The sequence below is a fragment of the Aulonocara sp. 'chitande type north' Nkhata Bay genome, linkage group LG5 (assembly GCF_057382095.1).
Source record: "Aulonocara sp. 'chitande type north' Nkhata Bay isolate Kocher_YH1m ecotype deep benthic linkage group LG5, A_spYH_male_GT1.1, whole genome shotgun sequence".
NCBI lineage: Eukaryota > Metazoa > Chordata > Actinopteri > Cichliformes > Cichlidae > Aulonocara > Aulonocara sp. 'chitande type north' Nkhata Bay.
Window position 1 is genome coordinate 25,277,774 of NC_141348.1, and position 22,696 is coordinate 25,300,469.

Consider the following 22,696-nt stretch of genomic DNA (forward strand, 5'->3'; position numbering starts at 1 on the left):
CACACGCGCAAAGGATGGGCGAGAGCTCGGCACTGCTCTGACGTCGAGCACGCTATTTGACGTCACCGTGGGAGTGTCCACCATCGGGAGAAATGAACGGTCATCAACACAATCCTCTGAGCGCTCATGTAAGTTGATACCCGCAAAACACACATTTTTTTTTAAATGTGAGAAGCCTCGTATGAATGAAACGTGTTTCCTCGTGCTGTCGCCCGCCGTGCAGGCACTCCAGGGCCGGTGGGTTAATTATCCGGTTGCCGCTGCCGCCTGGCGATGAGCCTGTTTGCTGCCTGTAGCTAACCATGGCTGAAGCGATGTTGGTTAGCTTTGAGAGCCTAGCCAGCCTGCTGCTAACTGACAGCTGCGAGTGGTCAGGCGGCGAATAAGCGCCTGATTTACCAGCCAGGGTGTTCAGGGTGGGCGATGTGGAGTGTATTTACATGTGTGTGTGCTCACGAAAAGCGAACTGATTGCTCATGTTGTAACTCGTCAGGGTTCAACTTTGGGGACAACACCCAGCTGGATTCAGTGACGATATATGTATATGTTTTTTTAACAGTCGGGATATTCGAGGAATATAACATTGAGCTAAAACTAAAGGATTTTGTCCATCAAGCCCTGGTACAAAGAGTATTAGCTAACGCAAAGCTGCTCTGCGAGGACTAAATACGCCACCATGAAATACAAGAAGGTGTGATTAAGAAAGCCTGGTGGGAGTAGGTGACAGATGGCCACCCAATACCTCCAATGTAAACGTGTTCGAGATTTTCACACCTGTCGGGACCGTCCCCGCCTCCCCCTCTCCGGTGCTGATGCTGTCAGTTTATTTCTGCTATTATGGATTTTGATGGTTACATTTCATATGGCAGGAGAGTTTCCAGTGTTCATGACTCAGTATCTTGGTAGCCTATTTGTTGTTTGGGTATGACTGCATAAGGTTTCATTGTCATTATGCAAGCATAATGAAATTATAGCTATACATGGTGCATGCAAGGAGTAGAGATAGTGAAGGTGTTAATGTAAATACCTGAGGTCATCCATCCAAAGCACCTGAAAGTGCACAAGACAGATAAAGAAGACGTGTGCAGGCAGGGTGGAGATGAACGTCACGGGTGATCTGAGACAGAAGGATAGCAGCAAGTGAAAGGGAAAGTTTACAAGATATAGATATGCATAAGTTAGTGACAGAGTTCAGCAGTGCTACAGCTTCTGGGAAGAAGTTGTGTTTCAGTTTGTGTTTGTGGGTGTAAGTGTATGACGAGGCTCTTCTAGAATAACCTGTAATAATGACATTAATAGCCATGTAGTGTAATAAACAGCTACTAAATGTGTATTAACGCTTTGTTTTGTTGAAAACGGGGAACTCCTGCAGAACTGCTGCTATCACTGGAGAGCCTGTCATAAACACCTGTCACCTTACACAGCGGTCATCTTCTGGTTTATACATTCAAATCAGGGATGTTGGGTGAACTTTAATATGAAGCCACATTACAAGGCGTGGCAGCAGTGAGAGGTGATGCTAGCCTACACTCTGTTCTTTGCAGGATACACACACTGTTAAATCAATCAGGTCTCCTGACAACACAAAAACAACACAAACTGGCTTTAAAGAGTTTCGGCTTCTGTATGTAGGTTGTAAAACATTGACTGCATTTTAAAGAGCTTCACGTGAGCTCCGGTGTGATGTGGGCAGGGGTTTGACACTGCGATATGTGCTGTTATCATGAATTTTAAGCATGACCTCGCTCCGCTTAACACCAACACCGGTGTGCACCGTGGAGTGAAATAAACGCCCTCCGGCTCCTTTACGTTAGCTTGCCCGGTTAGCCACCAGTGGAGAAGCCAAGCCTTCAATTCGGGGAAAGCGATGTTTTCTGACTTTAGCTGGCACAAGGGTTTGTACCACTCTGAAGTAAAGCCGTAGATTTCACGATTGTTTTGTGAAAATGTCCAACAGTAGTTTTTTTAAAGCCCGGACCCACGAATATAAGCTAGCGAGCTGCTAATTCCATCCTCTTCTTATCTCTGGCTAATGTTAAACCGCTGGGCTCGGACTATTTGCAGTAACTCAATAACGGCACTCATACAGACAAGTATGTACATACATAATTTAGTTTATCACAGCATCTCCTTTTCAATTTTTAAGTACAGGCGTTACTACAGTTACGTCACATGTAATGACACCGAATGCACCTGTAACCCCTCGAGTAATGTAATTACCTAGCCGGGGCTGTGTGGTGATGGGTAAACGACGGGCGGCTTACGTGGTTTTGTCAGGGTGTTTTCTTTTCCTACCGTCCTTTATTTCACAAAGAATGAGTGCAGAGAGGAGTTGTTCAGGTGATATGAATCAATCAATAACAGTAACACGAACAAAAACAACAGAAACATGCCGGGACCATCATTAATTCATGGTAGAGCTTAAACGTACTCAACCACCTCTCTGGTTGAGAAAATGAAAAAAACATTAGCACAGTACAGTTTGATTTAACTCTCTTAACTTCATTGAAGCGAACTGAAGTAAGTGTCAGTGCTATAAATACATTTAGCTGAGCCTTTTTGTCTTGACAGGATCATTTTGGTGCTGTAGTATATTTAAAGGAGACTTTTTTTTATTAGTAGGCACAGATCCTTTTCACTCCTTGTGCTTTGATTGTGGCAGATTATTCTTACAGACAGCGATGTTTACATCTGTGTCAGTGTCGCATTATTTTATTGTAGATTTGCCTCCGTAAACCTGTCCAGCACATAATCCCTCTGGGCTATGCAGCACTATTAATTAACATTACACAGTTAATTAAGCTAAAAGTCCTCAGGGGGGCGGGGGCCCTGCGCTCTACAAAATTAAACTACATGTTTTCATTCCGCCATCCAACGAGTTGTATGAGCTTCCTGACATAGGGGGGATGGCTGTAACCATTTGTTGTGGATTGAATATCGGATATTAAATGGCCTTGGTTTGTTGTGTGTGCTGTTAGGGGCAATCCTTGTGGTTTTTAATTTAAATCCTCATACATCAATTTCAGCAGCACTGCAAGAACACCCTATTACAGCTTTGCTTTATAAGATTGTTAGAATTAATTATTGGTGCCAAATATTGACTCTACTTTTAGTGCAGGAGGATGGCTGCTTGTGGTCTTAATAATACAGATTATGTAACTGCTTGATTATTACCGCACATTAGTACACACTTTTGCATCTCTTTTTAATGCTTGTTTTTCTTGTTCTTCTTTTTCTTTGCAGCATGTGATCTTTCTAAATGTCCACGGAAACAGTTGACTGAAGTTTGACAGCTCTTCTGCCAGTTTTAATTTGGAAAAACGTACCCAGAGGAAGCAGTGCTGGATACTTGCCTGGATTACTGAGTCTTTTTCTGTGGCAATAGAATAGATCTATTGCACATGACCACATTTGAAGGTATGTCTTATCACCAAGTACACTCCTGCTGCAATGAATGCCCTTTTTGTCAGGATTGACATTGTTGGATCTTTTCACTTATCTATCTCTATCCCCAGTTAAATTAAGGAATAAACTAATGCATTCAACCTAGTTTATGGTAATGAGTGTGAATAAGAGTATTCAAGAGTATTTCTGAGGCCTCAAAACAGCTGATCATGCTGGAACTCACAGTGCCCTGGGAAGAGTGGATTGAGGAGGCCAATGAAAGGAAACGACGGCTTGGAAGACTTTCTATGAGCCCATAGAAGTGGGTTGTAGGGGTTTGCCAGACGATCACTCTGCAAAGTCCTAGGCCGGCTGGGCGTGGCTGGGGCAGCCAAGAAGAGGGCCATCCAGGCTGTGAGTGAAGCGGCAGAGAAAGCCACAAGGTAGCTGTGGATCAAGAGGGCTGATCCGTGGGTAGCTACGTACCGCAAGTCGGGGCCTGATCACCCCCGGCTGGGTATGATGTTGTGAGACCCGAAACACCTGATGACCCCAGGATACATCACTGAAGATGCGTACCAGTGCATCCAGGAGATGTGTCTTTTATACTAGTAAGACACAGCTCCAAAAGGACTTGCTGACATGCTCCAAACAGGAACGCTGCTTGCATATTTCTGGTGTAGGAACTTGTGGGTCGTTTCAGGGCACCTTGAAACAACAACTGGTTGAAACAACAACAGCTGGTTTCAGTGGTTAAAAAATGAATCATAGCAGCATTGGTTTAAACTCTCTAAAGTCAATTAACCACCTTTTCTTTCCTGAAAAACGCTAATTTAGGAGAAGTGGAACGATGTTCCCTCTGTTGTGGTTTCATTCATCCTCGAGCTGCCTCGTGCCTGCCGCTTGTTCCTGCAGTGAAAACGTACCTCATGTAGATGATGTGCCCATGCAGCACTGTATGTACACAGAGTGATGGGCGAATGTTGGCTGACCCACTTCAAAGAGAACACTTTGCCCTCAGCCTGGAGGACTCAGATGCCTTTGTACTTTTATTGTAGATGTAGGACGTTGTCACATATCTGTGTCGAATATTTGTCTTCACACGAGTCTTGTAAGCGATTCAGAGTAATAATGTGTGGTCAAAGAGCTTCTGTTTCTCATATCAGATGAAATTTATGCTTTAATCTGTTGGATATGTTGTTATTTAGATAAATATAGTATTCAATACCTCTATGAGCAGGTAGCTCCTCTGAACTGAAGCAGCAGATACGAAAACCAAGAGCAACAACAGGAGTGAACCAAGATACTGGTTTAAAACTAAATAGCAGCGTTTTAATGTGTTGTTTCTGCAAGAAGCGGTTAAGGAGCTTCCTTTCGTTACTGAACTGTTCACCACCACCTACTCTTGAACAATGAGCTTTCTTCTCAGATGCTGCAGGTCTAAAAGCTGGACTAGCATGCAGTGAGTCACAGTGTCACTAATGGAGCATTTCAAAGGGTTTTCTGGGCCGGTTTGCTCTGCTGACTTGTTAAATGATACATACATAGCTGTGCTGACTCAAAGGATCATTTTTCTGTTTGTCTGCAAAGTAGCTCGTCCTCAATCACTTTAAGCCTTGGATGTTTTCTTTATGGCTCGATGAAACAGACGGTACATTGTGTCTCGCAAAACAGACTGTCTGACGGCTCATCATAAAGTTACTGCTGCAAAATAAACCGCATCACAGCCTTAGTGACATGCAGCGTCGACTGTAATGTTCCCTTGGTTATCATGCTTTGAAAGATGTATTAAAGGTGTAACGTAGCAAGTGAATATTTGATTTAGAAAACATCAAACCCTCTAATTGGTAATCCTCTGCTGTCCATAAGCACTCTGATTAGGGACAGGCGCGATCTCACATACTTGAAGCATGCAGAAGCACGGCTTGAGACCAGTTAAATTGCCTGTTAGTGATATAAGAAATCAGCATGCTTGAAAATTGTACTTAAAAATAATTGAGTTTAATTATTGTCAAAACATGCCCATGAATTCAAACAAAGAAGACTGTGTAGCGCTAACTCTGCTGTTTGGTTTGGAGCTTGTAGGACAAATGATTTGAAAAGTGTTTAAGTAGGAATCTCTCAGGCTTACATCCTCCCGTCTCGTATGTGTTGCAGATGAGCTGTGCAGTGACAGCTCCTTGGAGCAGTTCTAAGCTGCGTTCATGTTTTCATATTCATGAGCTGTTGTCTTGTCTTGCTGTTGTAGTGTATATCTAGTAGTTGTTATTCAACAGTAACAATGCGTATTAAACATAAACTTAGTGTCAGGGACTAAAGGTTTTAACCAAAGGTCCACTAGGCTGTTGACGCTTTCCGGTGGGCAACATGTTGGATGCTGATAAGTTGTTTATTGCAGTGCTGGTTTACATATCCATCATTCCACTCATTAGTGACTGAGTGGCTTTTGTTCAGCTCTGTTTTTCTCTTTTTCCTGTTATTTGAATATTGTAATTTATGTTTTTTATTTTGTCTGCGCTTCTGCTTCATTTAGCCAGTCCTGATTTGTGAGTCAGAAGAGGAGAGGCTGGGCTGATGGTAAGCTCTCTTACAAACTATCTAACCTTCTCTATTGCTCTCATCCTCACTCTGTCGTTTCATGTTGATAAACCCAAAGAGCTGTGTTCAGCACAAACTGACATTTAAAAGCCGAGCACTTGGAGTGGCCCTCTATATTACAGGATGTAGCCTTCTCATGAAATGAGAAGCAAAGTGGGGAGGCCGCTGTGGATCGTGGAGCACCTTACTCAGTTGAGAAATAGATTGTAGTCACTCTCCATTTAGATCTTCATTTATGTTTATTTTACGTTTAGTTTGTTGTGGTCTCTTTGTTAGCATCTGAACATTCTCAGTTACGTTGATTATTTAGTTCTGTAAGGAACACTTTCTGAAATGTAATAATTCAATGATTTTATACATAAGGGCAAAAATAAAGAATGGACACTATCTGCACATGTGCAGTATATCAGATATGAGCATTTCAGAAACTGTACTTGTTTATTTCGTAGATTTTATGTTTTTGCTTTTCTGGGTTGACACAGTCATGACACGAAACACGCAGTATAGCTTTCTGGTGGTGATTCTGGTGTTTTTTTTCCCTTACATATCATGTGAGTAATCTACTTTTAGGATCTCTTTGCAAAAATAAAATACTTAAACAAAGTTGATCCTTAACAGGGTGCTGATTGTGCTTTTAGGTTACATATAATGTCCCTTTGTGTTGCATTAATGTTTCCATGGAAGTGTAGTTATGTGCAGCTTTGCCACAGCCTCCATTCAAACTTACTCTTCCAAGTTTTGTGGCACATGCTCTGCTGTCATCAGGAAAAGCCCTCGAATAACAAGTTTGCTTTGCCTTACTGAACACAGAGGAGCTGCATGAGCACAAATTCCAGCAAACTTGTCAATTTTATTTTTAAAACACCAAATATCCAAATAGAACATTCACAGTCTCTCTTGGTCACAAGTTACTTTGATGCGTCTCCAGTTTAGTATTTTCTCGTCCTCTGACCAGTGGCAGATTGCCCTTGCAGCTATCACACACTGTTATTCTACCTGGTTAGCTGTAATTACATTCCATTCAGCTGTTAATGTGAGAAATAGTAAATGATTCACAGATTAGTTGCAGATTATTAATCACAATGTAGTGGTTTACACATTCACATTCACAAAAGGTCACCTGTTCAATTCCAGCTGGAGACACAAATTCCTTTTTTGGTTGAGTCAGGAAGGGCAAACGGTGTAAAGCTGTGCCAAATTAAACATGCGGCGCTGCCTGCTGTGACGAACCCTTTTGACAAGGAAGCAGGGAAACGTAGCTTTAGTTGTAGGTTAATAATATTTGCCTTATATGGCTTTTTACATCAAATCTTAATTGAATAATCATAGCATCCAGGATGTGTTAACCAATCTAGATGACACTACCTAGTGCACCAGCATCTAAATGTAAATAGCATTTGGGAATTAGTTTTATAACACAAATTCTTGCAAATTATATATATGAAGTTTAGTTGCAGATCTCAAAATGATGAACAAATACAAGAACAATAAATATAAGTTTTAATTATTCAGTTGTTCGGTGTTTTGAACCATTTGCTGTATTTGCCATCTCACCAAATAAGAATAACACGATAGATTAACACGCATGTCTGTGTTTTTGGACAACGAGAACAAGTGCCTCATTGATAATAACTGTGAGGAGGAAGGCTGCTCAGTCACCACAGGTCCCGTCTGAATATTATAACACATTTAAACCCCTTGATGAGCCACAGTGGGTGTTTTGTCTTTTTACTGAAACAGTGGCATTTAAAAAAATTAATATCACGCTAAAAATTACGACTGGTATACCAGCACGTCCAGTACATCTGCCCAGCACGAACCGAAATGGGTACCTATGTCTTTATCCAGATTGTGAACAAAAGTTAACTAAGAATCATGTTGACTGCAAAAAAAAAGGTCATGTCTGTGCCAACCCAGGTTTTTGTTGCTTAGTATTGTTTCCTATTCTTCTGCTGCTTATTATGTTCCTCACTCACTGCTGCATGTCATAATACATTTTATTTTCCTTTTGTGGTAGACAAGCATGACATTGAGCCAAGCCACAGATGCATGCCCACTCAAAAGGCCCAACTGAGCGCCATCCCCTCTGCTTCCCTGCTTTCAACCTGCCTCTCAGAGGGCGGGGTGTCGACGGGGCGTAGCTAGTCTCCTTCACACCCCGAGCAGGACCCTCACTGTGAAACTGGAGGTCTCAGATGGATCAGGGTAGTAGTGAGCAGAGTCCAGAGGAGCCGGACGCAGGAGGGCGAGCGGAGCCAGAGCTCGGCAGGAGGGCGTCGGAGTCAGAGCACGGCTTGTCCAAAATCACCCATAATGCCCTGGAGAACATGGGAGCGTTGGGCCATGGCCTGAAGCAATTCTTCCAGCCACAGCGCCGACGCTCCTCCGTTTCCCCGCATGACTCCGCCTCGTCCTGCGCAAGCGCCCCTCCCTCCGAACCCGCTGACGTAGGGTCAGAAGTAGGGGACACCCCCGCCTCCTCGGCCCTCCCTTTGGATTCTGACACCCCTGCCACTTCCGCCCCTCCTGCAGCTCTGAGCCGTGTCCTGCAGCAGATCCGAGGTCCACCAATGATAAAGCGAGGCACCAGCCTGCAGAGCCGCCGCAGCAAGGCGGGCGGCACTGGGGACCCTCCCCAGAAAGGTAGCCCACAGATCCACCGGCGCAGCACCCATGAAGCCCTGTTGCAGGCTGGACGCCCACGCTCCTCTTCGACCACAGACACACCCAGCAGCCCAGCCTTGGCTGACATGCTGCTGACCTCTGGTTACCACTCCACTGAAGAGCCCGACAAGGTGAGAGTCTTAGTTTTGATTCTTGTTGTAAAATCTGGCGTGTTTGCCCTAAAAAGTCTGAACTGAAACTTGCCAGTAAATAAAAGTGTTTAATGTCAGTAATAGTGTGTTATAGCTGGTTCAGGATCTGCCTCCAGTTAATGTAGTATTACTTGTCAAAATGCTTGTTTTACAAACTGTAATGTCGAAAGACAAAAATAGAACCAGAGTCTTTACTTATACTTAGTTTCTAATTTGAAAATGAGACATTTCCTGATTCACGGATGGAAACTGTAGTTCCAGAAGTCAGAATGACACTCACCTCTAACCACATACAAATATGTGCAGTGTACTGTGAAAGCACAGGATGTGAAGTACAACTCTCACTGCAAATCCTGACATCATTATACTGTATATAGAGATGAGGTCTAAACCTTCAGAATCAAGGTGCAATACTAAGGCTTTGCACTCAGGATTAATTTGTTTGGCTTATTTAAAAATAAACGGTTACATTTTAAAAATAAACACAAACTGACTCGCGCACTAATTTGTGTGCAGGAATGTCAAAACTAAATGAGTTGGACAAACTTGTTAAGAGGCCATTAATGCTTTAGATGCGCAGGGATGAGCTGCTGAATGGGGAGATGAGCTGTCAGCGGTGGAAGGTCAGAGATTGCCTTTGAGTGTTTGGTCACTATGTGCTTTAAGCCTTTCTAAATTTAGCTTTTGCTGTCCGAGTGTACTTCAGGTCAGAGCGGGCTTGCAGGGCTAAACAAACTCAAAACTTGTTTGTTTGACATTTAAGTACAGTTATGAAAGACTGCATGACCTCACAATGGCAGGAAACTCTCTTAAATTGATTATTCGGCAAAACCCCCCAAAACAACCTCAGAAATAAGAAGCGATGGTGGGGGGTATTAGCACGTCTCTAAATAGGTGATACACTTGGAATGTGGTTAATGATGCTGAACTTGTAATCAGCAGCTCTCAGCTAAAGTCTGCTTATGGCTGACAGTAAAAAAAGTCTCTCAATCTCTTTGTTGTTTACTTTTAGAAGAAGTAGACATTAAAAATGAAGCACAAATTCAGGTTAATGGATGAGTTTTCAGTTTGAGATGCACAAGTTTATATAAACAAATTGTAAATTTAAAGCTAGTTTTTGCATGTGGTCAAACATCACATCCATCAGCCTTGCAGTCCTTTACCTTTATAGTCGGCAGGTGTGTTGAATGTGGTTTTTTTTTTTTAGCCGGATACAAACCGACACCAGTCAGGATCACTGATTCAGAAATCATGTAGGAGGAAAATTTCATGATTTCTGAATATAAAAACTTTATTTATGCTGTTACAGAAGATTATTGTGATTATAGGAATAGGGTCACAATCACACATAAAACACGAGCTTTGTAGAAGATGTTACATTATTATGTAGCTGCTCTACGACTCACCCTTGTCGTTTCAAGTATATTCAACCCTGCAGTTGGAATTTGAAGTAGTCTTCCTGTTTTGCAGGTTATTAGATAGCATAACCTTGCATCACCTTTTTGGGTTTACGTCATTTAGTTGGCTGCAGTCGTGTTTTCAGTCATGGGTGTTGGCTCTCGTGTTTGTTGATTTTCTGTTTCAGATTTAATGTTTCTCTCTCCCGCGGCCTCAGGGTGAGGGTGTTCGTTTGTGGAGTCGGGTTACTTGTCCTGGACTTTGTAACTAAAGCACGTCACAGGGGGAACATTTAAATTGCTGTCAAAGCAGCACCACAAAAATTAGTTGACTTGCTGCCTTTTGAATGATTTTTCTTTCCTTCTGTTTACCTATTTTATTGTACTTGTACCTTCTGGATTTGGAGCTGGGCAGTGACAGTTAAGGTGGAATTTTGTTGACAGGTGCCCTCTGCTGTTGTGAATATGTAGTTACAGATCACTCTGAAGGGTGCAAACGTGTGTGCATGAGTAGGTGAAAATAGTCATTTGTATACCTTCAGTTAGTGCTGATTAGTGTTGCCAGTTTTTGGCCTAAAAAAATCTTTGCAAATTAAACCTTAAGTTTAAAAGGAGCGATTCACAGGTTACTCAGCGTTTATAGGATGATTAAAACTACAAAATTGGCCCAGCAAGAGCAGTTTGTCATTTTGAATTGGACACAAATGGTGTGATCCAGAGACATTAGAGAAATGTATCAAAAACGATGTTGCCATTTATACAAATTGTGGAGTAGTTGATACTTTTACACTTTCAGTGCAGGACTTACTAAACTGATAAAACACATCCGTTTAGCACACTATATGAAACGAGGAGGTTAGTTTTAACTATGGCACAGTGATTTAAATGTTTTGATTATATTTTAAGTGGTTAAATACTTTCCTCTTTCCACTTTTCTTGAACAGCTTGATCGTTACGATGCATCGGGCCCTGCTATATCACCCAATGCCCTCCCATACGGCGCAGATGGATATGACGTGGTTGACAGTACCCCAGACCCCCAGCGTACCAAGCAGGCCATTGCCCAACTGCAGCAGAAGATCCTCAAGCTCACAGAACAAATCAAGATAGAACAAACTGCACGTGACGACAATGTGGCCGAATACCTGAAACTCGCCAATAATGCTGACAAACAGCAGAGTGCACGCATCAAACAGGTGTTCGAGAAGAAGAACCAAAAGTCGGCTCAGACTATCCAGCAGCTGCAGAGGAAGCTTGAGCACTACCACCGGAAGCTTCGAGAGGTGGAGCACAACGGCATCCCTCGCCAGCCCAAAGACGTTTTCCGAGACATGCATCAGGGCCTGAAGGACGTCGGAGCCAAGGTCTGTGTTTTTTTTTGTTTTTTTGTTTTTTTTTTTAAGCGTCATTTAAATTTTTAGGTAATTTTTTTTCATAGCTCTCCAAAGCTTTGAAATCATCCTGTCCAAGTCGTTCTCCTGTAGTGCACTCATGCCTTAAAAAAGTGCCCTGACAACAGAACACTAAAATTCATATTATCTCAACCAAATAAGACAAACCTCTGCATTCTGCTCTCTTGCAAGGTGCTGTGGCATTTACCTGAAATACATCACTGCATGTAAATACTGCATACTTACTGCACATACTGCCAGTCGTTGTTCTCACTGTTGACTTTCTTGAAAAGCAGAACTCTGTTGAATAACTGATAAAATATGTGACTCGATATAGAGGAGTACAGTGGTAGTGGTTACCATTTACCTTCCATACTAATTATTTATGTTAAACCTTTGTGAATTTTCTCAGAGCAGCTCCCAGGTCACATGGAGGACAATGCTCAATGTTAAGACTGAAATGCATAAACATGAATAACAGACTAGTTATTTTTCTGGTGGAATCAATCCTCAAGTTCTCCATCTGATAGTGTTGCAGTAACATATTTGTGGCCTTTTTCCTTCAGTTTACTTGATAACAAACATCATACAATCTTAATCTGTGGCTTCACCGACCATTTGCTGAGTATCTGCTGCAGCACTTCACCTGGTTTAGCCATTTTTGATGATGCCATTGGAAGTGTCAGTGCAGTTGTACAAATCAGCCACGTAGATTAGAGGTGCAGAAGTAAAAAAATAGACTAGTCTTCCGTTTTTTAACTTTTTTTTATTTTTTATTTTTTTATTAAATTGTTGTGCGGAGTCTGCATTCTCCCTGTGGTCGTGTGAGGTTCCTTGGTTACAGCCAATTAATGGGTTAATGGGTTAATGGATAATTCAAAATACATCCACAGATTTATCTGTGATTATCTGGACTGCTGAACTGTTCAGGTGTACTCTTATCTTCTAACCAGTGTCAGTTAGGATAGGGTTTATCACCTCTCACCTCAACTTGAAAACATACCAGTAAAAGTTCAAAATGTTGTTTAATTTGTGATTGACCCAGTCATGCACAGATCTGCAGATGTGCCAATTAAAAGTGTGTGCGCTCTGCAAACTGTCTCGATACACTTGGTGTTTAATGTAGCCAGAGCTTTTTTACAGTATATCACAAAAGCATTCTTGAGTATTGACTTGATCCTGTTTCACTACAGGTAACAGGAGGCCTCTCCAGCTTCTCTCAAGCAACTCATTCTGCAGCTGGAGCCGTGGTGTCCAAGCCGAAAGAAATAGCTAACATCATCCGTAACAAGTTTGGCAGCGCTGATAACATCGCAGCTCTGAAGGACTCTCTCGATGAAACCCAAGGAGATGAGGGCATTGGTCCTGGGGGAGCAAGGGCACTTGGAACAGGGGCCTTACCATCCAGCCCAAAGTATCCCAGTGATGATGACTGCTCTAGTGCTACTTCTGGTTCTGCAGGAGCAAACAGCACCCCTGGTGCCCCAGGAGGCCCCCCCAGCTCTAAGGGCAACACGCTTGATCATGCACAAGCCTCAGGCTTTGATGCTATACTCCACGAGATCCAAGAGCTTCGGGAAAACCAAGGTCGACTCGAGGAGTCCTTTGAAAATTTAAAAGCCCACTATCAGCGGGACTACACTATGATCATGGAAGGGCTGCAAGAGGAACGATACAGGTAGATTTGTCATGTGCTCTGCAGTATAGTCTGTTTATGTAGGACTTGTACCATTTTGTGAAATGTGCTGCTTTGCAGGTGTGAACGTTTAGAAGAACAACTGAATGACTTGACAGAACTGCACCAGAATGAAATTTTGAACTTGAAACAAGAACTGGCGAGCATGGAGGAGAAGATCGCCTATCAGTCTTATGAACGAGCGAGAGACATACAGGTAAGCCTCGCTTGGATGAACAGAACACGTGTGCTTCCTTATTAGAGCTCTGTCACCGACTCTTTTGTCTCTCACCTGCAGGAGGCGCTGGAGGCTTGTCAGACACGCATTTCCAAAATGGAGCTGCAGCAGCAGCAACAGCAGGTGGTGCAGCTGGAGGGTTTGGAGAATGCCACAGCGCGGACTCTTCTTGGAAAACTAATCAATGTGCTGCTAGCTGTGATGGCAGTCCTTTTGGTGTTTGTGTCCACAGTGGCTAACTGCGTCGTGCCCCTGATGAAAACCCGCAGCCGCACACTTTCTACATTGCTCCTTGTAATTATCCTCGCCATCCTCTGGAGGCACTGGGATGCCATTTCAGAGTATATGCATCGCTTTCTTCTGCACCCCAGATGACCGGCCTGGAGAAGGTGCATTTAAGTAATTTAAACATGAAGGGACCGGAGGTGTGAAAGCGATAATAAAGGAATGACACTGGCCCATGTGGGAAGATGAATCTCAGCAGTCCTCCTTTTTCCAGCAGCTTCTCAAAACAGGAGGATTACAAAGCTGTCTGTCACTTTACTGCTCTATGAAATACGTTTCGAGGAGAATAAAAGTGGATACGGAGAGAAAAGGCTGGATGTTTGATATGGACTTTCTATATCTGGTGCAATTGTGGCACGAGCATACTGTAAAAGGGTGAACGGGGCATAGTTGAAGGAGCGGGCTGAGAGAACTGCACACTTGATTTCTCTCTTCTGAGTGAATTTGTTTACATGTGGGAAAACATTTCATTGTTTCCCCACAGAAGAAAATATTATTCAGAGTTTTATTACTTTTCAACTGATTCAAGTGGTATTGTTTTGGAGTTACTGCTATTTTTAATACAGCCGATTGATGGATTTTTATGTTCTTTTTAACTGTAATGAGCCTACAGTGTTCTGCAGTCATAGTCGCCCACGCTCTCTTTTTTGTACTTTTTTTTTTCTGGTCTTGTGATTCAATTTTTTTTTCCGTCTGCTTTTTTTCCCCTCTTTGCTCTCTTTTCAGATTTCAGCTTTTATGACCAAAACTTCTTCTCTCTGCTCACTACACTCTAAAGAACGGGGTGCTTGCACATCAGCTACATTGCTCTGGGTCAGACACATGTGGGTTCTTGTTTCTTACTGGATGTGTGAAGTCAGTAACACTGGTAACGGCACAGCCAGGATATTACTATTATGAAATTTTGTGCTTGGAGTTGCAATCATGCAAACCGGACCCTACTATCCTGGTGGTTTTTCCACTGCAGAGGAATCATCTATGAACTCATTTAACATACTTGAAGAGCAGTTAAAGTGCTCAAAGACTCAGTGCTTCCGTACTGTTTCTATTAGTGACAATGAAATAGTAATACTTTTAGTTGGGTTTTTCTTGTTTTTTATTTTTTAATTAAAGATAAATAAATTTGCTGTTTAAAAACTGAACTTGAAAGTCTAACTTCTCTCCATCCTCGGTTGTCTATAAAAATCTGTTTTATGGGGTCATACACCTTTAACATTAAAGAGGGTTATAGTCAAAATAATACGAAGGTAAAAAACACAAAAACTTTTGCTCGCTGGCATGATCAACAAACTGGTTTCAGGTGATTTGACCTTTTTGACATGAGAAGATGGGCATGGTCAGCAACATTACTCAGGTAGGCAACAGTGATCAGCCTGCACTAAGGGGGCTGTCAGTGTGCTATCCCTATGTCCCGTGCACCAGGGATGTCAGACTCTGTTTACATCGTGGGCCACGTAGAGCTGTGTTTGACCCTCTGTAGGCTGGATCGGTGAAATTCTCCTGCCAGTGTAAAGAAGTTTAACCACACATGGAATGATTCACATATCTTAGAAGAAGAAAACAGAAGTGCAGCTTCGACAGAACATCTCAGTTCTTCTAAAAAAAATAGATTCTGTAATAAATGGAAGAAATCTGTCAGCATGGCTCTCTGGGCTTAAACTGTAACACATAGATGTGTAAAATTACAGAAAGCTGTTAGCTTATTGCCCAGTAATGAAAAGTTTTTTTTTCTGTAGACCCTCTATAGAAAAAAAGAAAGTTCTATTTTAGATAGTGAAAAATGCAGGAAATGTTCTGTTATTTAAATGCTTATCTGTTACTTAGGTAAATTGATGTAGTATGAGAGGCCATGGAGGAAGTTTGTCACTAGTAAATGTAAAATGTGAAAATGCAGTTAAAAGTCCAAAATCTATACCTTTCTTCACATTTTACAAAGTGGGCCTGTAGGCCAGATTAGAGCCTCTGATGTGTCCCCGGCCCATTTGACACCCCTGCCTACACCACTACGCCATCCCCACCCAGACCCGTAGATACGAAGCAGAATAGAGCCATGCTTTCATGTTGTTTAAGACCAATTCTGACCTGATCATCTGAGTGTTGCAGCAGAAGTTGAGACTCATCAGACCCGGCAACATTTTTAAATCTTCTATTGTCACATTTTGTGTGGAGTTGTAGCCTCAGTTTCTAGTTTCCTCACCGGTGTGGTCTGCTGCTGCTGTAGTTTGGAAAAATCCCAGCAGATCAGCAGTATCTGAAATAATTCTGGCACATGCAATCATGCTACGTTCAAAGTCAGTTTGCGCTTCAGCAGCTCATATGGAGCCTGTCTACATGCCTAAATGCACTGAGGTGCTGCCATGTGATTGGCTAAGATATTTGCAATGAAGATCATATCAACAATTATATGTTAACCTTTCTCATCGTCTCATAAAAGGGTCGAGAGTGTACAGAAAAACAAAAAACGTCAAAGCCAACAGATGCTCCACACAATCCATTAAATCTGCTGTCGTTTTAAAAACTTCTTTTTTCTCTGTTCCCCGCGGATGAAGGTGAAATTGAGCTGGGAACTGCCTCCTTCTTCAGACCTTTAGCTACACCCAGAAAAACAACTTCTTTTATTGAACTACCACAGATTTTATTTAACTGCAGAAAACTTACTGAACCTGAAACACCGGATAGCAGATCGTTTACGACATTCACAAACCTGAATCAGCGTGAACGTTTCTGTTTCTGACAGTTTTACATGTTGTTACGCAACATGAACGTTGGGCACCAACGTCGTTTTACTGTTTACAACATTTATCGCTTCGATTCCGCTAAACTTTAACACATGCAAAGTAGTTGGATTTATTTTTTTTTAAGGTGACAAATGTGTCTCAACATATCAACGCCTGAGAGGTCACTGACACCCGACTACGACTCAACGATGTCACTTGAAGCCAGGTGAGCATGAAGCGACCAATATAACCAGGAAGAACTGCACAGTCATCAAAAATGATGTTCTCACTACATTCAAGTGTGAGGTAGGGATCTTTATCGCCGTGTACTGTGTGTTAGGTGTAAGTCTGCAGGCCACACACACGGGGTACAGCAGCAGCAGCCTAAGGGACGAAAGCTCCCGGTGAGAGGCGGGCAGATAATACCGATACCAACGCTGGTATCGGATCGATACTAGGGTGATAGGATCGTTACTTTGTTTCTATCCTTTTACGTCCCCCCGAAGGGGTCTGGGCATGCGAGTGAGGGGACCAGTAACAAATGAAAGGAAAACAGAGGTGTTTTCAGTAAATAAAATAGTCTTTATAGATAATCTTAACATAAAGAGCCGGCAACGCCGTTTTACCAATAACACTTGGAAAAAGGAAAAAAGGTTGCAATAACAAAGAACACAACAACCAAACAAAAACGCCACACCAGGAGGAGGCACTTCCAGGGGCCCACAAGCTCACCCTATCACTAGCAGCAGCCCACACTACTCACATAAAGCAGCTATACTATTCCCACAACTCCACACCAAGAACACCCCCCCCTGCTCACAGCTCATCCCCAGCTTATATGATCTCAGAGAGGTGATTGCTGACTGGGCCCAGGTGGTAAATGAGTCCAATGAGCAGCAGCTGTGTCCTGTGGAGAGAGAAGAGCAAGAGAGAGACAGAGGGGTGGAGCAAGAGAGGAGGAGGCGGAGAAAAACACCACGCCCACACAAGGGCAGTATCAGGAGGCCCAGCTAGGGCCCTAACATATCCTCTGTGGTCTGTATAAGCCCAGGTGTTTCTTGAAATGTAATAAATAAAAATATCTTCGAGAATACTGATTTACACTAGGGTCACAGCAAATATTTACTCAGCCAATCACATGGCAGCAAATTTAACAATGTAAGCATGTTGACATGTTCAAGTCGTGCTCCTGAAGTTCAAACAGTGCATCAGAATGGAGGAGAAAGGTTATTTAGGAACTTGAGATTCCCATCATAAACATACAGCTGAAACTGCTCAGAGTTTTTGGTCCATGTTGACATGATAACCTCACACAATGTTTCCAACACTGTGCTGAATCTATGCCATGAAGAATTTAGCCCAAAGTGGTCCAACTCATTACTAGTAAAGTGTACCTAATAAAATGGCTGGTGATTGCATATTAACATTTACAACTGTTGGATGTTTCATGCACTCTAGAAATGACATTTAATACAACATTTACTCATGCCCTGGCGTGATGCTGATCGACTGTGATGATGGTTTGGAGTTCTGGGTGAATTTTTATTCTCTCAGTCATTTTTGTAATAGGTTAGTTCCCATTTTATCAGCACAACTTAACAGTGACATAATGGACTTTTTAAATAAAGCATAGATAGATTATAAGCAGACACCACACTAAAATGAGTGCTTATAAATCGTTTTAAATGAATTTTTGTCCTAATGCAAAAAAACCCATTGAATTTAAAGACTTTAATTAATTTAATCTCACTTTTTTTTTTTTTAAGAAATTGTTTTATTATTTTAAACAGCAGTAAAAGACAGATTTTATCAGTAAGGACACACTGCTCATTGCTTTTTACTGTAAGTGGAAAAAGCATGCTTATATATGTAGTCACCCCACAGAGGCCCACTTTGAGGCAGACCAATTTTCAGGTTACAGCCGTCATCTGGAAAGCACGCTGTTATCCAAATACCGCTAGTAACAAACAGGAGGCCTCTACATCTTCTTTCAGTCCAATTATTCAGCAACTGTGGTGCAAAATCTGACTAAAATGTCTCTTTCAATATCTTATACAGTAGCTCAAGGCAGTGTACCTGTGACCACAGCGAGGCCTTTGATGATGTACTGAAGTACGTCGGTAAGCTTCAGGAAAGCCACAGCCAACTTGAAGAACACTTTAAAAACTTAAATGCGAGTCACCAACGAGACTACTCTTTGCTCTTTGAGGACCTTAAAGACCTACAGAACAGGTACTATATTACTCTATACAGCTGTATAGGCTGAAACCATCTGCTGTTTTTATGTAGTGTTGTGTTTTGCAGAAGGGAATCTCTAGAAGAGCGATTCATTGACTTGACAGAACAGTATCAGAATGACGTTTGGAACATGAAAAAAGAGTTAGCCGCCACAGCGGAGAAGAGTGCTGATCGGTCTTCTGATGCAACACAAGATTTTTATGCAAGTTTCAAATAATGTTTTCCCATGTCAAGAGAAGTTGTTCCAGTATGTAACTGATGTGCTGATTCTTCCTTTCTGTACAAAATAAAAAAAAAAAATCCAGATTTACTCTTTACTATTCCACCTCAGGAAAAAACTCCAAAAACAGATTCTGACAGGGCTAAAAAGATGCCAGGCCCTTTTTAACCACTATAAGGGCCTGGCATCTTTTTAGCACTGACTTTGTAACTGTACTTCTCCTTGGGCAGTAGAAAACTTCAGTTCTGTCTCTGGCCTGCAGGAGGTGCTGGAGGCTTGTGAGAGACGCCAGTTCAAGCTGGAGCAGCAGCAGCAGAAAGAAGAGGATGCAGGGCATCCAGAGACATGGGCCAATACCACTGCACAGACAGTACTTGAAAAACTAATTGATGTATCGCTAGCCTTTATAACTGTGCTTTTGGTGCTGATGTCCACAGTGAGCAGCTGGGTGGCCCCATTTTTCAAGACAGCCCTTCTAATGCTTTGCACACTGCTTTTTCTGGTCCTTTTGTCTTTCCTGTGGAGGCACTGGGATGTTATTTTAGAGTATCACCATTTACCCTTCTGCAATTAACATCTTGGAAACAAATAAAATGAATGCAGACACCACTCCGTCATCTTTATTACTGCAGTGTATGGAAACTTAAATCTAGTGCATGTGTCTTACTACAGAAAGCAATAGCCCATACAGTGAAGTCCGAGTTAAACAGGAATGAATCCTTTGTTTACAGGTTCAAGGTTCGTTATTTGTCACATGCATAGTTATACAAGTATAACACACAGTGAAATGTAGCCTGACACGCTCCTCAACATGTGCAAAAATGTTGCACATGTTGGACACGAATCTACAGCTGAGGATGGTCAACATATTCAGGGACATGCACCGATTTATAGAAACAGTGACTCAGTTTGGTGAGGAGCCCACTAGGTCAGCTCGTTTACACAATTGTCTGCTGAGACTTGTGCAAATATGGTTCACTCAGAAAAGCTGCCACCTGAACGTTAAGTTCAGAATGTTTGCAGATGAACAACTTTTTATTTTGAAACCAGGTTACACAGCATTATAGACTTGCTGTCATAAACTCACAATTGCAAAAATCGGTCAGGTTTCTTTCATTGTAGGACATGTTAGACCTTCAGTAGCACAAATGCAGAAGGTCTGAAGTAAATTAGGTGCCAGATTCAATACATTTGCAATGCTTGGGGTTAGTTATTGTATAGTCTAGAATTAAAGGTAATTAGAATATACTGAAATGCACTCGAGCTAAAAACTTAGATTTATTTGATAAACGATATAAAAACAGTCTAGAATTACAAGTTCAATCTTCAGACTTTGTCCCTCATTTTCCGCTTGATTTAGAAGCCACTTTACTGTCCGCTTTGGCAACCTTGGCCTTTCCAGGCTTTGACTCCTTTGTTTTCTTTGCTTTAGTCTTGGTCGAGTCAGCAGTTTCCTCACCATCCCCAGTCGGTTTAGCTTTTTTAGCCTTTGGCTTCTTCGCTGGAGCAACCTTTGATGTAGAAGCCTCTTCATCCTTCAACTTTTTGGGAGGCTTTGAGTCCTAAAAGGCAAAAGGGGAATTTAGGAGACAGCAGTAGATTGAATGCCAGAATTTTATGAACACTGGAGAGAATGTAAACTACTTTACCAGACAAATAAGAGATCCTATGAAAACTGACATGTTCAGGACACTTTACCAAGCCATTAACCCCTTAAAGCCTGAATTGTAACGCAATTGCCAGAAAATTCACTTTAAGATGAATCTGACAAATGATCAAACACACTCCAAATCAAGTCATATGTAAATAAAATACATCAAATTTGCTACATCTGGCTTAAAATAAATGCTCAAGTCTATTGTGCAATTTTGGATTTTCCTCTAGTGAGGCTGTACATTTTGTTGAAATTTATAGTTCTGCAAAAGTAACATTCTGACCATGAATATAGATGTAAATTACCATGAGATTCATCCACATTCTTAAATACATGAAGAGTCAACTTCCCAACTTCTCATCTAAAGCCAAACTTGCGCCCGCTCACCTCTTTGGACTTTGTTTGTCCATTTGCAGCGTCTTTCTTCTTTGTGGCACCTGTAAGAAATGACGAGTTGACACCGAGTAACAGCTTAAATTACTGCTCACTCGACGTTTAACGGTCATTCATACCCGCTTTCCCGGGCTTCTTGGCGCCATCCTTGGCTGCTTTTGGAGACTTCTTCACACTGGGCTCTGCGTTTTCGGCTTTTGGTTTAGTCTTCGGTGCAAGCTTAATAAAGACGAAACCCGTAATTGACATTTGAACTCTTCGTTTGAACCCAGCTGCAGATGTAACCTCTTACCCTAAATCTCCTCGTGGCCATTGTCGCGCTGGAGTTTCCAGGCTTCACCAGCGTCCCATTTTCCACTCCCTTCTTCAGGTTTTTGCGAACTAAAGTCTTCAGTCTCGCCAAATCCACCAACGGATATTTTTCTGTGATATACTTCAGTATCGCCTGGGATGAAACCCCTTTGCGCGAGTCCAACGCTTGAAGTGCTTCTTTCACCATGATCGCCGTGGATGGATGAGGCGCAGCATCTACGCAGAGTAAATTTACATATAATTTTTAAAGTTCGTTCCATCTTAAAGATTTTCGCCTTTTGCGCACAGACCTGATTTCTTTTCCGGCTTCTCATCCACCGACGCCTCGCTTGTGGATGAATCAGACGGCTCAGTGGAGTATGCTGGTGGCCTTTTGGGAGGCATTTCACTAAAAGCTAAATTTAAAAACAGGACACAATAAAGGCAGACAAGCTAAAGTCTTAAAATATGCGTACTCTCCTTTTATTTGGCAACTGTCTCCGTTTTTATGCTGTTGTTTCCGGTATAATGAGACCAGGTGAACCGCATCGCACCAGGTGTGGTAAATTAGGATTTGAAAGCCACCGCGGATTCATCCAACTTCATGTGTTATCACTGAATCCTGTCACCTCATCCGGTGTCAAAACACCCAAGCAGTGCTTCAAATGCACAGATAGCAAGGCGACATTAAAACAACGCTGCCTTTTTATTTGAATCGTCGTTGTGGCTGAGACTGAAATCTCAGACCTAAATAAATGTCGGATCAATGTTAAATACTGATTAAACTTGACGGTGTGACGACAGTGACGTATGCTTTAATTGGCTGATCGAGATTTTGGGAATAATATTTAAAAATCACGGATTTATGACCAAGAGACAACCTACCCAGGGACTGAAACGCACTTTATCACATACATATCTTTGCTGACTGTATTTGGCACTTTATGCAACCTTTTGCACCTCTTTATGATGATATTTGTAATAGTAAAATAAACTGTTTTAGGTGGTTAAATGTTATGCTCAAAATTAGCTTTTGAGATGTGAATTTAATCATTTTTAGTTTTTGACAGGTTTCTAAAATTTCACGTGCTTTATTCACATTGTGTTTTTGTATTTTCTTTTGTAGTTGGTGCAAATGCATTACACAGAGAATTTTCCTTTAGCTATAAGCAGTTCAAAGCTACAGTCTAGGCTGGATGGAGGCAGGACATCACAGAGGTAGGAGAAAATTCCCCAGACATAATTTCAAGCTAAATAAAATATTCTAAAAAGTATTTAACGTGAGTTAAATGAATAATAAGAAGTTTAATAAGGATAATATATTTCAACATCATTACACAATTTATCCTGGCTGTAGATACAGAAGTACAATACTCTGAAGTATTGAGTATTGTTAGTA

At 41.8% G+C, this 22,696-nt stretch overlaps 4 protein-coding genes and 1 long non-coding RNA gene across 11 annotated transcripts in view; 2 read left to right on the plus strand and 3 right to left on the minus strand.

The window, feature by feature from the left end:
- The window catches only part of qrich1 (glutamine-rich 1), a 20,048-nt gene extending 18,932 nt beyond the window's left edge, over window positions 1-1,116 (minus strand). The window contains exon 1 of the mRNA XM_086292447.1: window positions 1,028-1,116. Coding sequence (XP_086148573.1) covers window positions 1,028-1,037 — 10 coding nt within the window. The 5' untranslated portion in view covers window positions 1,038-1,116. The remainder of the gene's footprint in view (window positions 1-1,027) is intronic.
- On the plus strand, window positions 33-14,926 carry tmcc1b (transmembrane and coiled-coil domain family 1b). Of its 7 annotated transcripts, none has more exons than XM_086292459.1 (9): window positions 33-128; window positions 3,244-3,417; window positions 5,918-5,961; window positions 6,041-6,173; window positions 8,000-8,777; window positions 11,140-11,559; window positions 12,780-13,264; window positions 13,343-13,478; window positions 13,560-14,926. In XM_086292459.1, the coding sequence occupies exons 5-9, from the start codon at window positions 8,178-8,180 to the stop codon at window positions 13,872-13,874; spliced, it is 1,956 nt and encodes a 651-aa protein (XP_086148585.1). In that variant the 5' UTR covers window positions 33-128; window positions 3,244-3,417; window positions 5,918-5,961; window positions 6,041-6,173; window positions 8,000-8,177; the 3' UTR covers window positions 13,875-14,926. The 7 variants fall into 7 exon arrangements, with proteins under 7 accessions (XP_086148585.1, XP_086148586.1, XP_086148581.1 ...); XM_086292460.1 differs by having other exon boundaries at window positions 6,105-6,173; XM_086292455.1 differs by lacking the exon at window positions 6,041-6,173.
- Window positions 6,605-9,231, minus strand: LOC147330715 (uncharacterized). Its single transcript, XR_015129104.1, has 3 exons — window positions 9,079-9,231; window positions 7,103-7,213; window positions 6,605-7,007 (listed from the first exon to the last, which is right to left on the minus strand). It is a non-coding gene; the product is annotated as an uncharacterized LOC147330715 (long non-coding RNA).
- A 1,383-nt stretch (window positions 14,927-16,309) lies between the features above and the next one.
- LOC147330716 (transmembrane and coiled-coil domains protein 1-like) lies at window positions 16,310-19,568 on the plus strand. The gene is made up of 4 exons (XM_086292463.1): window positions 16,310-16,727; window positions 18,560-18,733; window positions 18,806-18,941; window positions 19,222-19,568. The coding sequence occupies exons 1-4, from the start codon at window positions 16,654-16,656 to the stop codon at window positions 19,531-19,533; spliced, it is 696 nt and encodes a 231-aa protein (XP_086148589.1). The 5' UTR covers window positions 16,310-16,653; the 3' UTR covers window positions 19,534-19,568.
- A 650-nt stretch (window positions 19,569-20,218) lies between these two features.
- On the minus strand, window positions 20,219-21,813 carry LOC147330717 (uncharacterized). The gene is made up of 5 exons (XM_086292465.1): window positions 21,609-21,813; window positions 21,299-21,534; window positions 21,126-21,225; window positions 21,001-21,050; window positions 20,219-20,521 (listed from the first exon to the last, which is right to left on the minus strand). Exons 1-5 carry the CDS (start codon window positions 21,700-21,702, stop codon window positions 20,300-20,302), a joined length of 702 nt encoding a protein of 233 aa, XP_086148591.1. The 5' UTR covers window positions 21,703-21,813; the 3' UTR covers window positions 20,219-20,299.
- Between the last annotated feature and the right edge of the window lie 883 nt (window positions 21,814-22,696).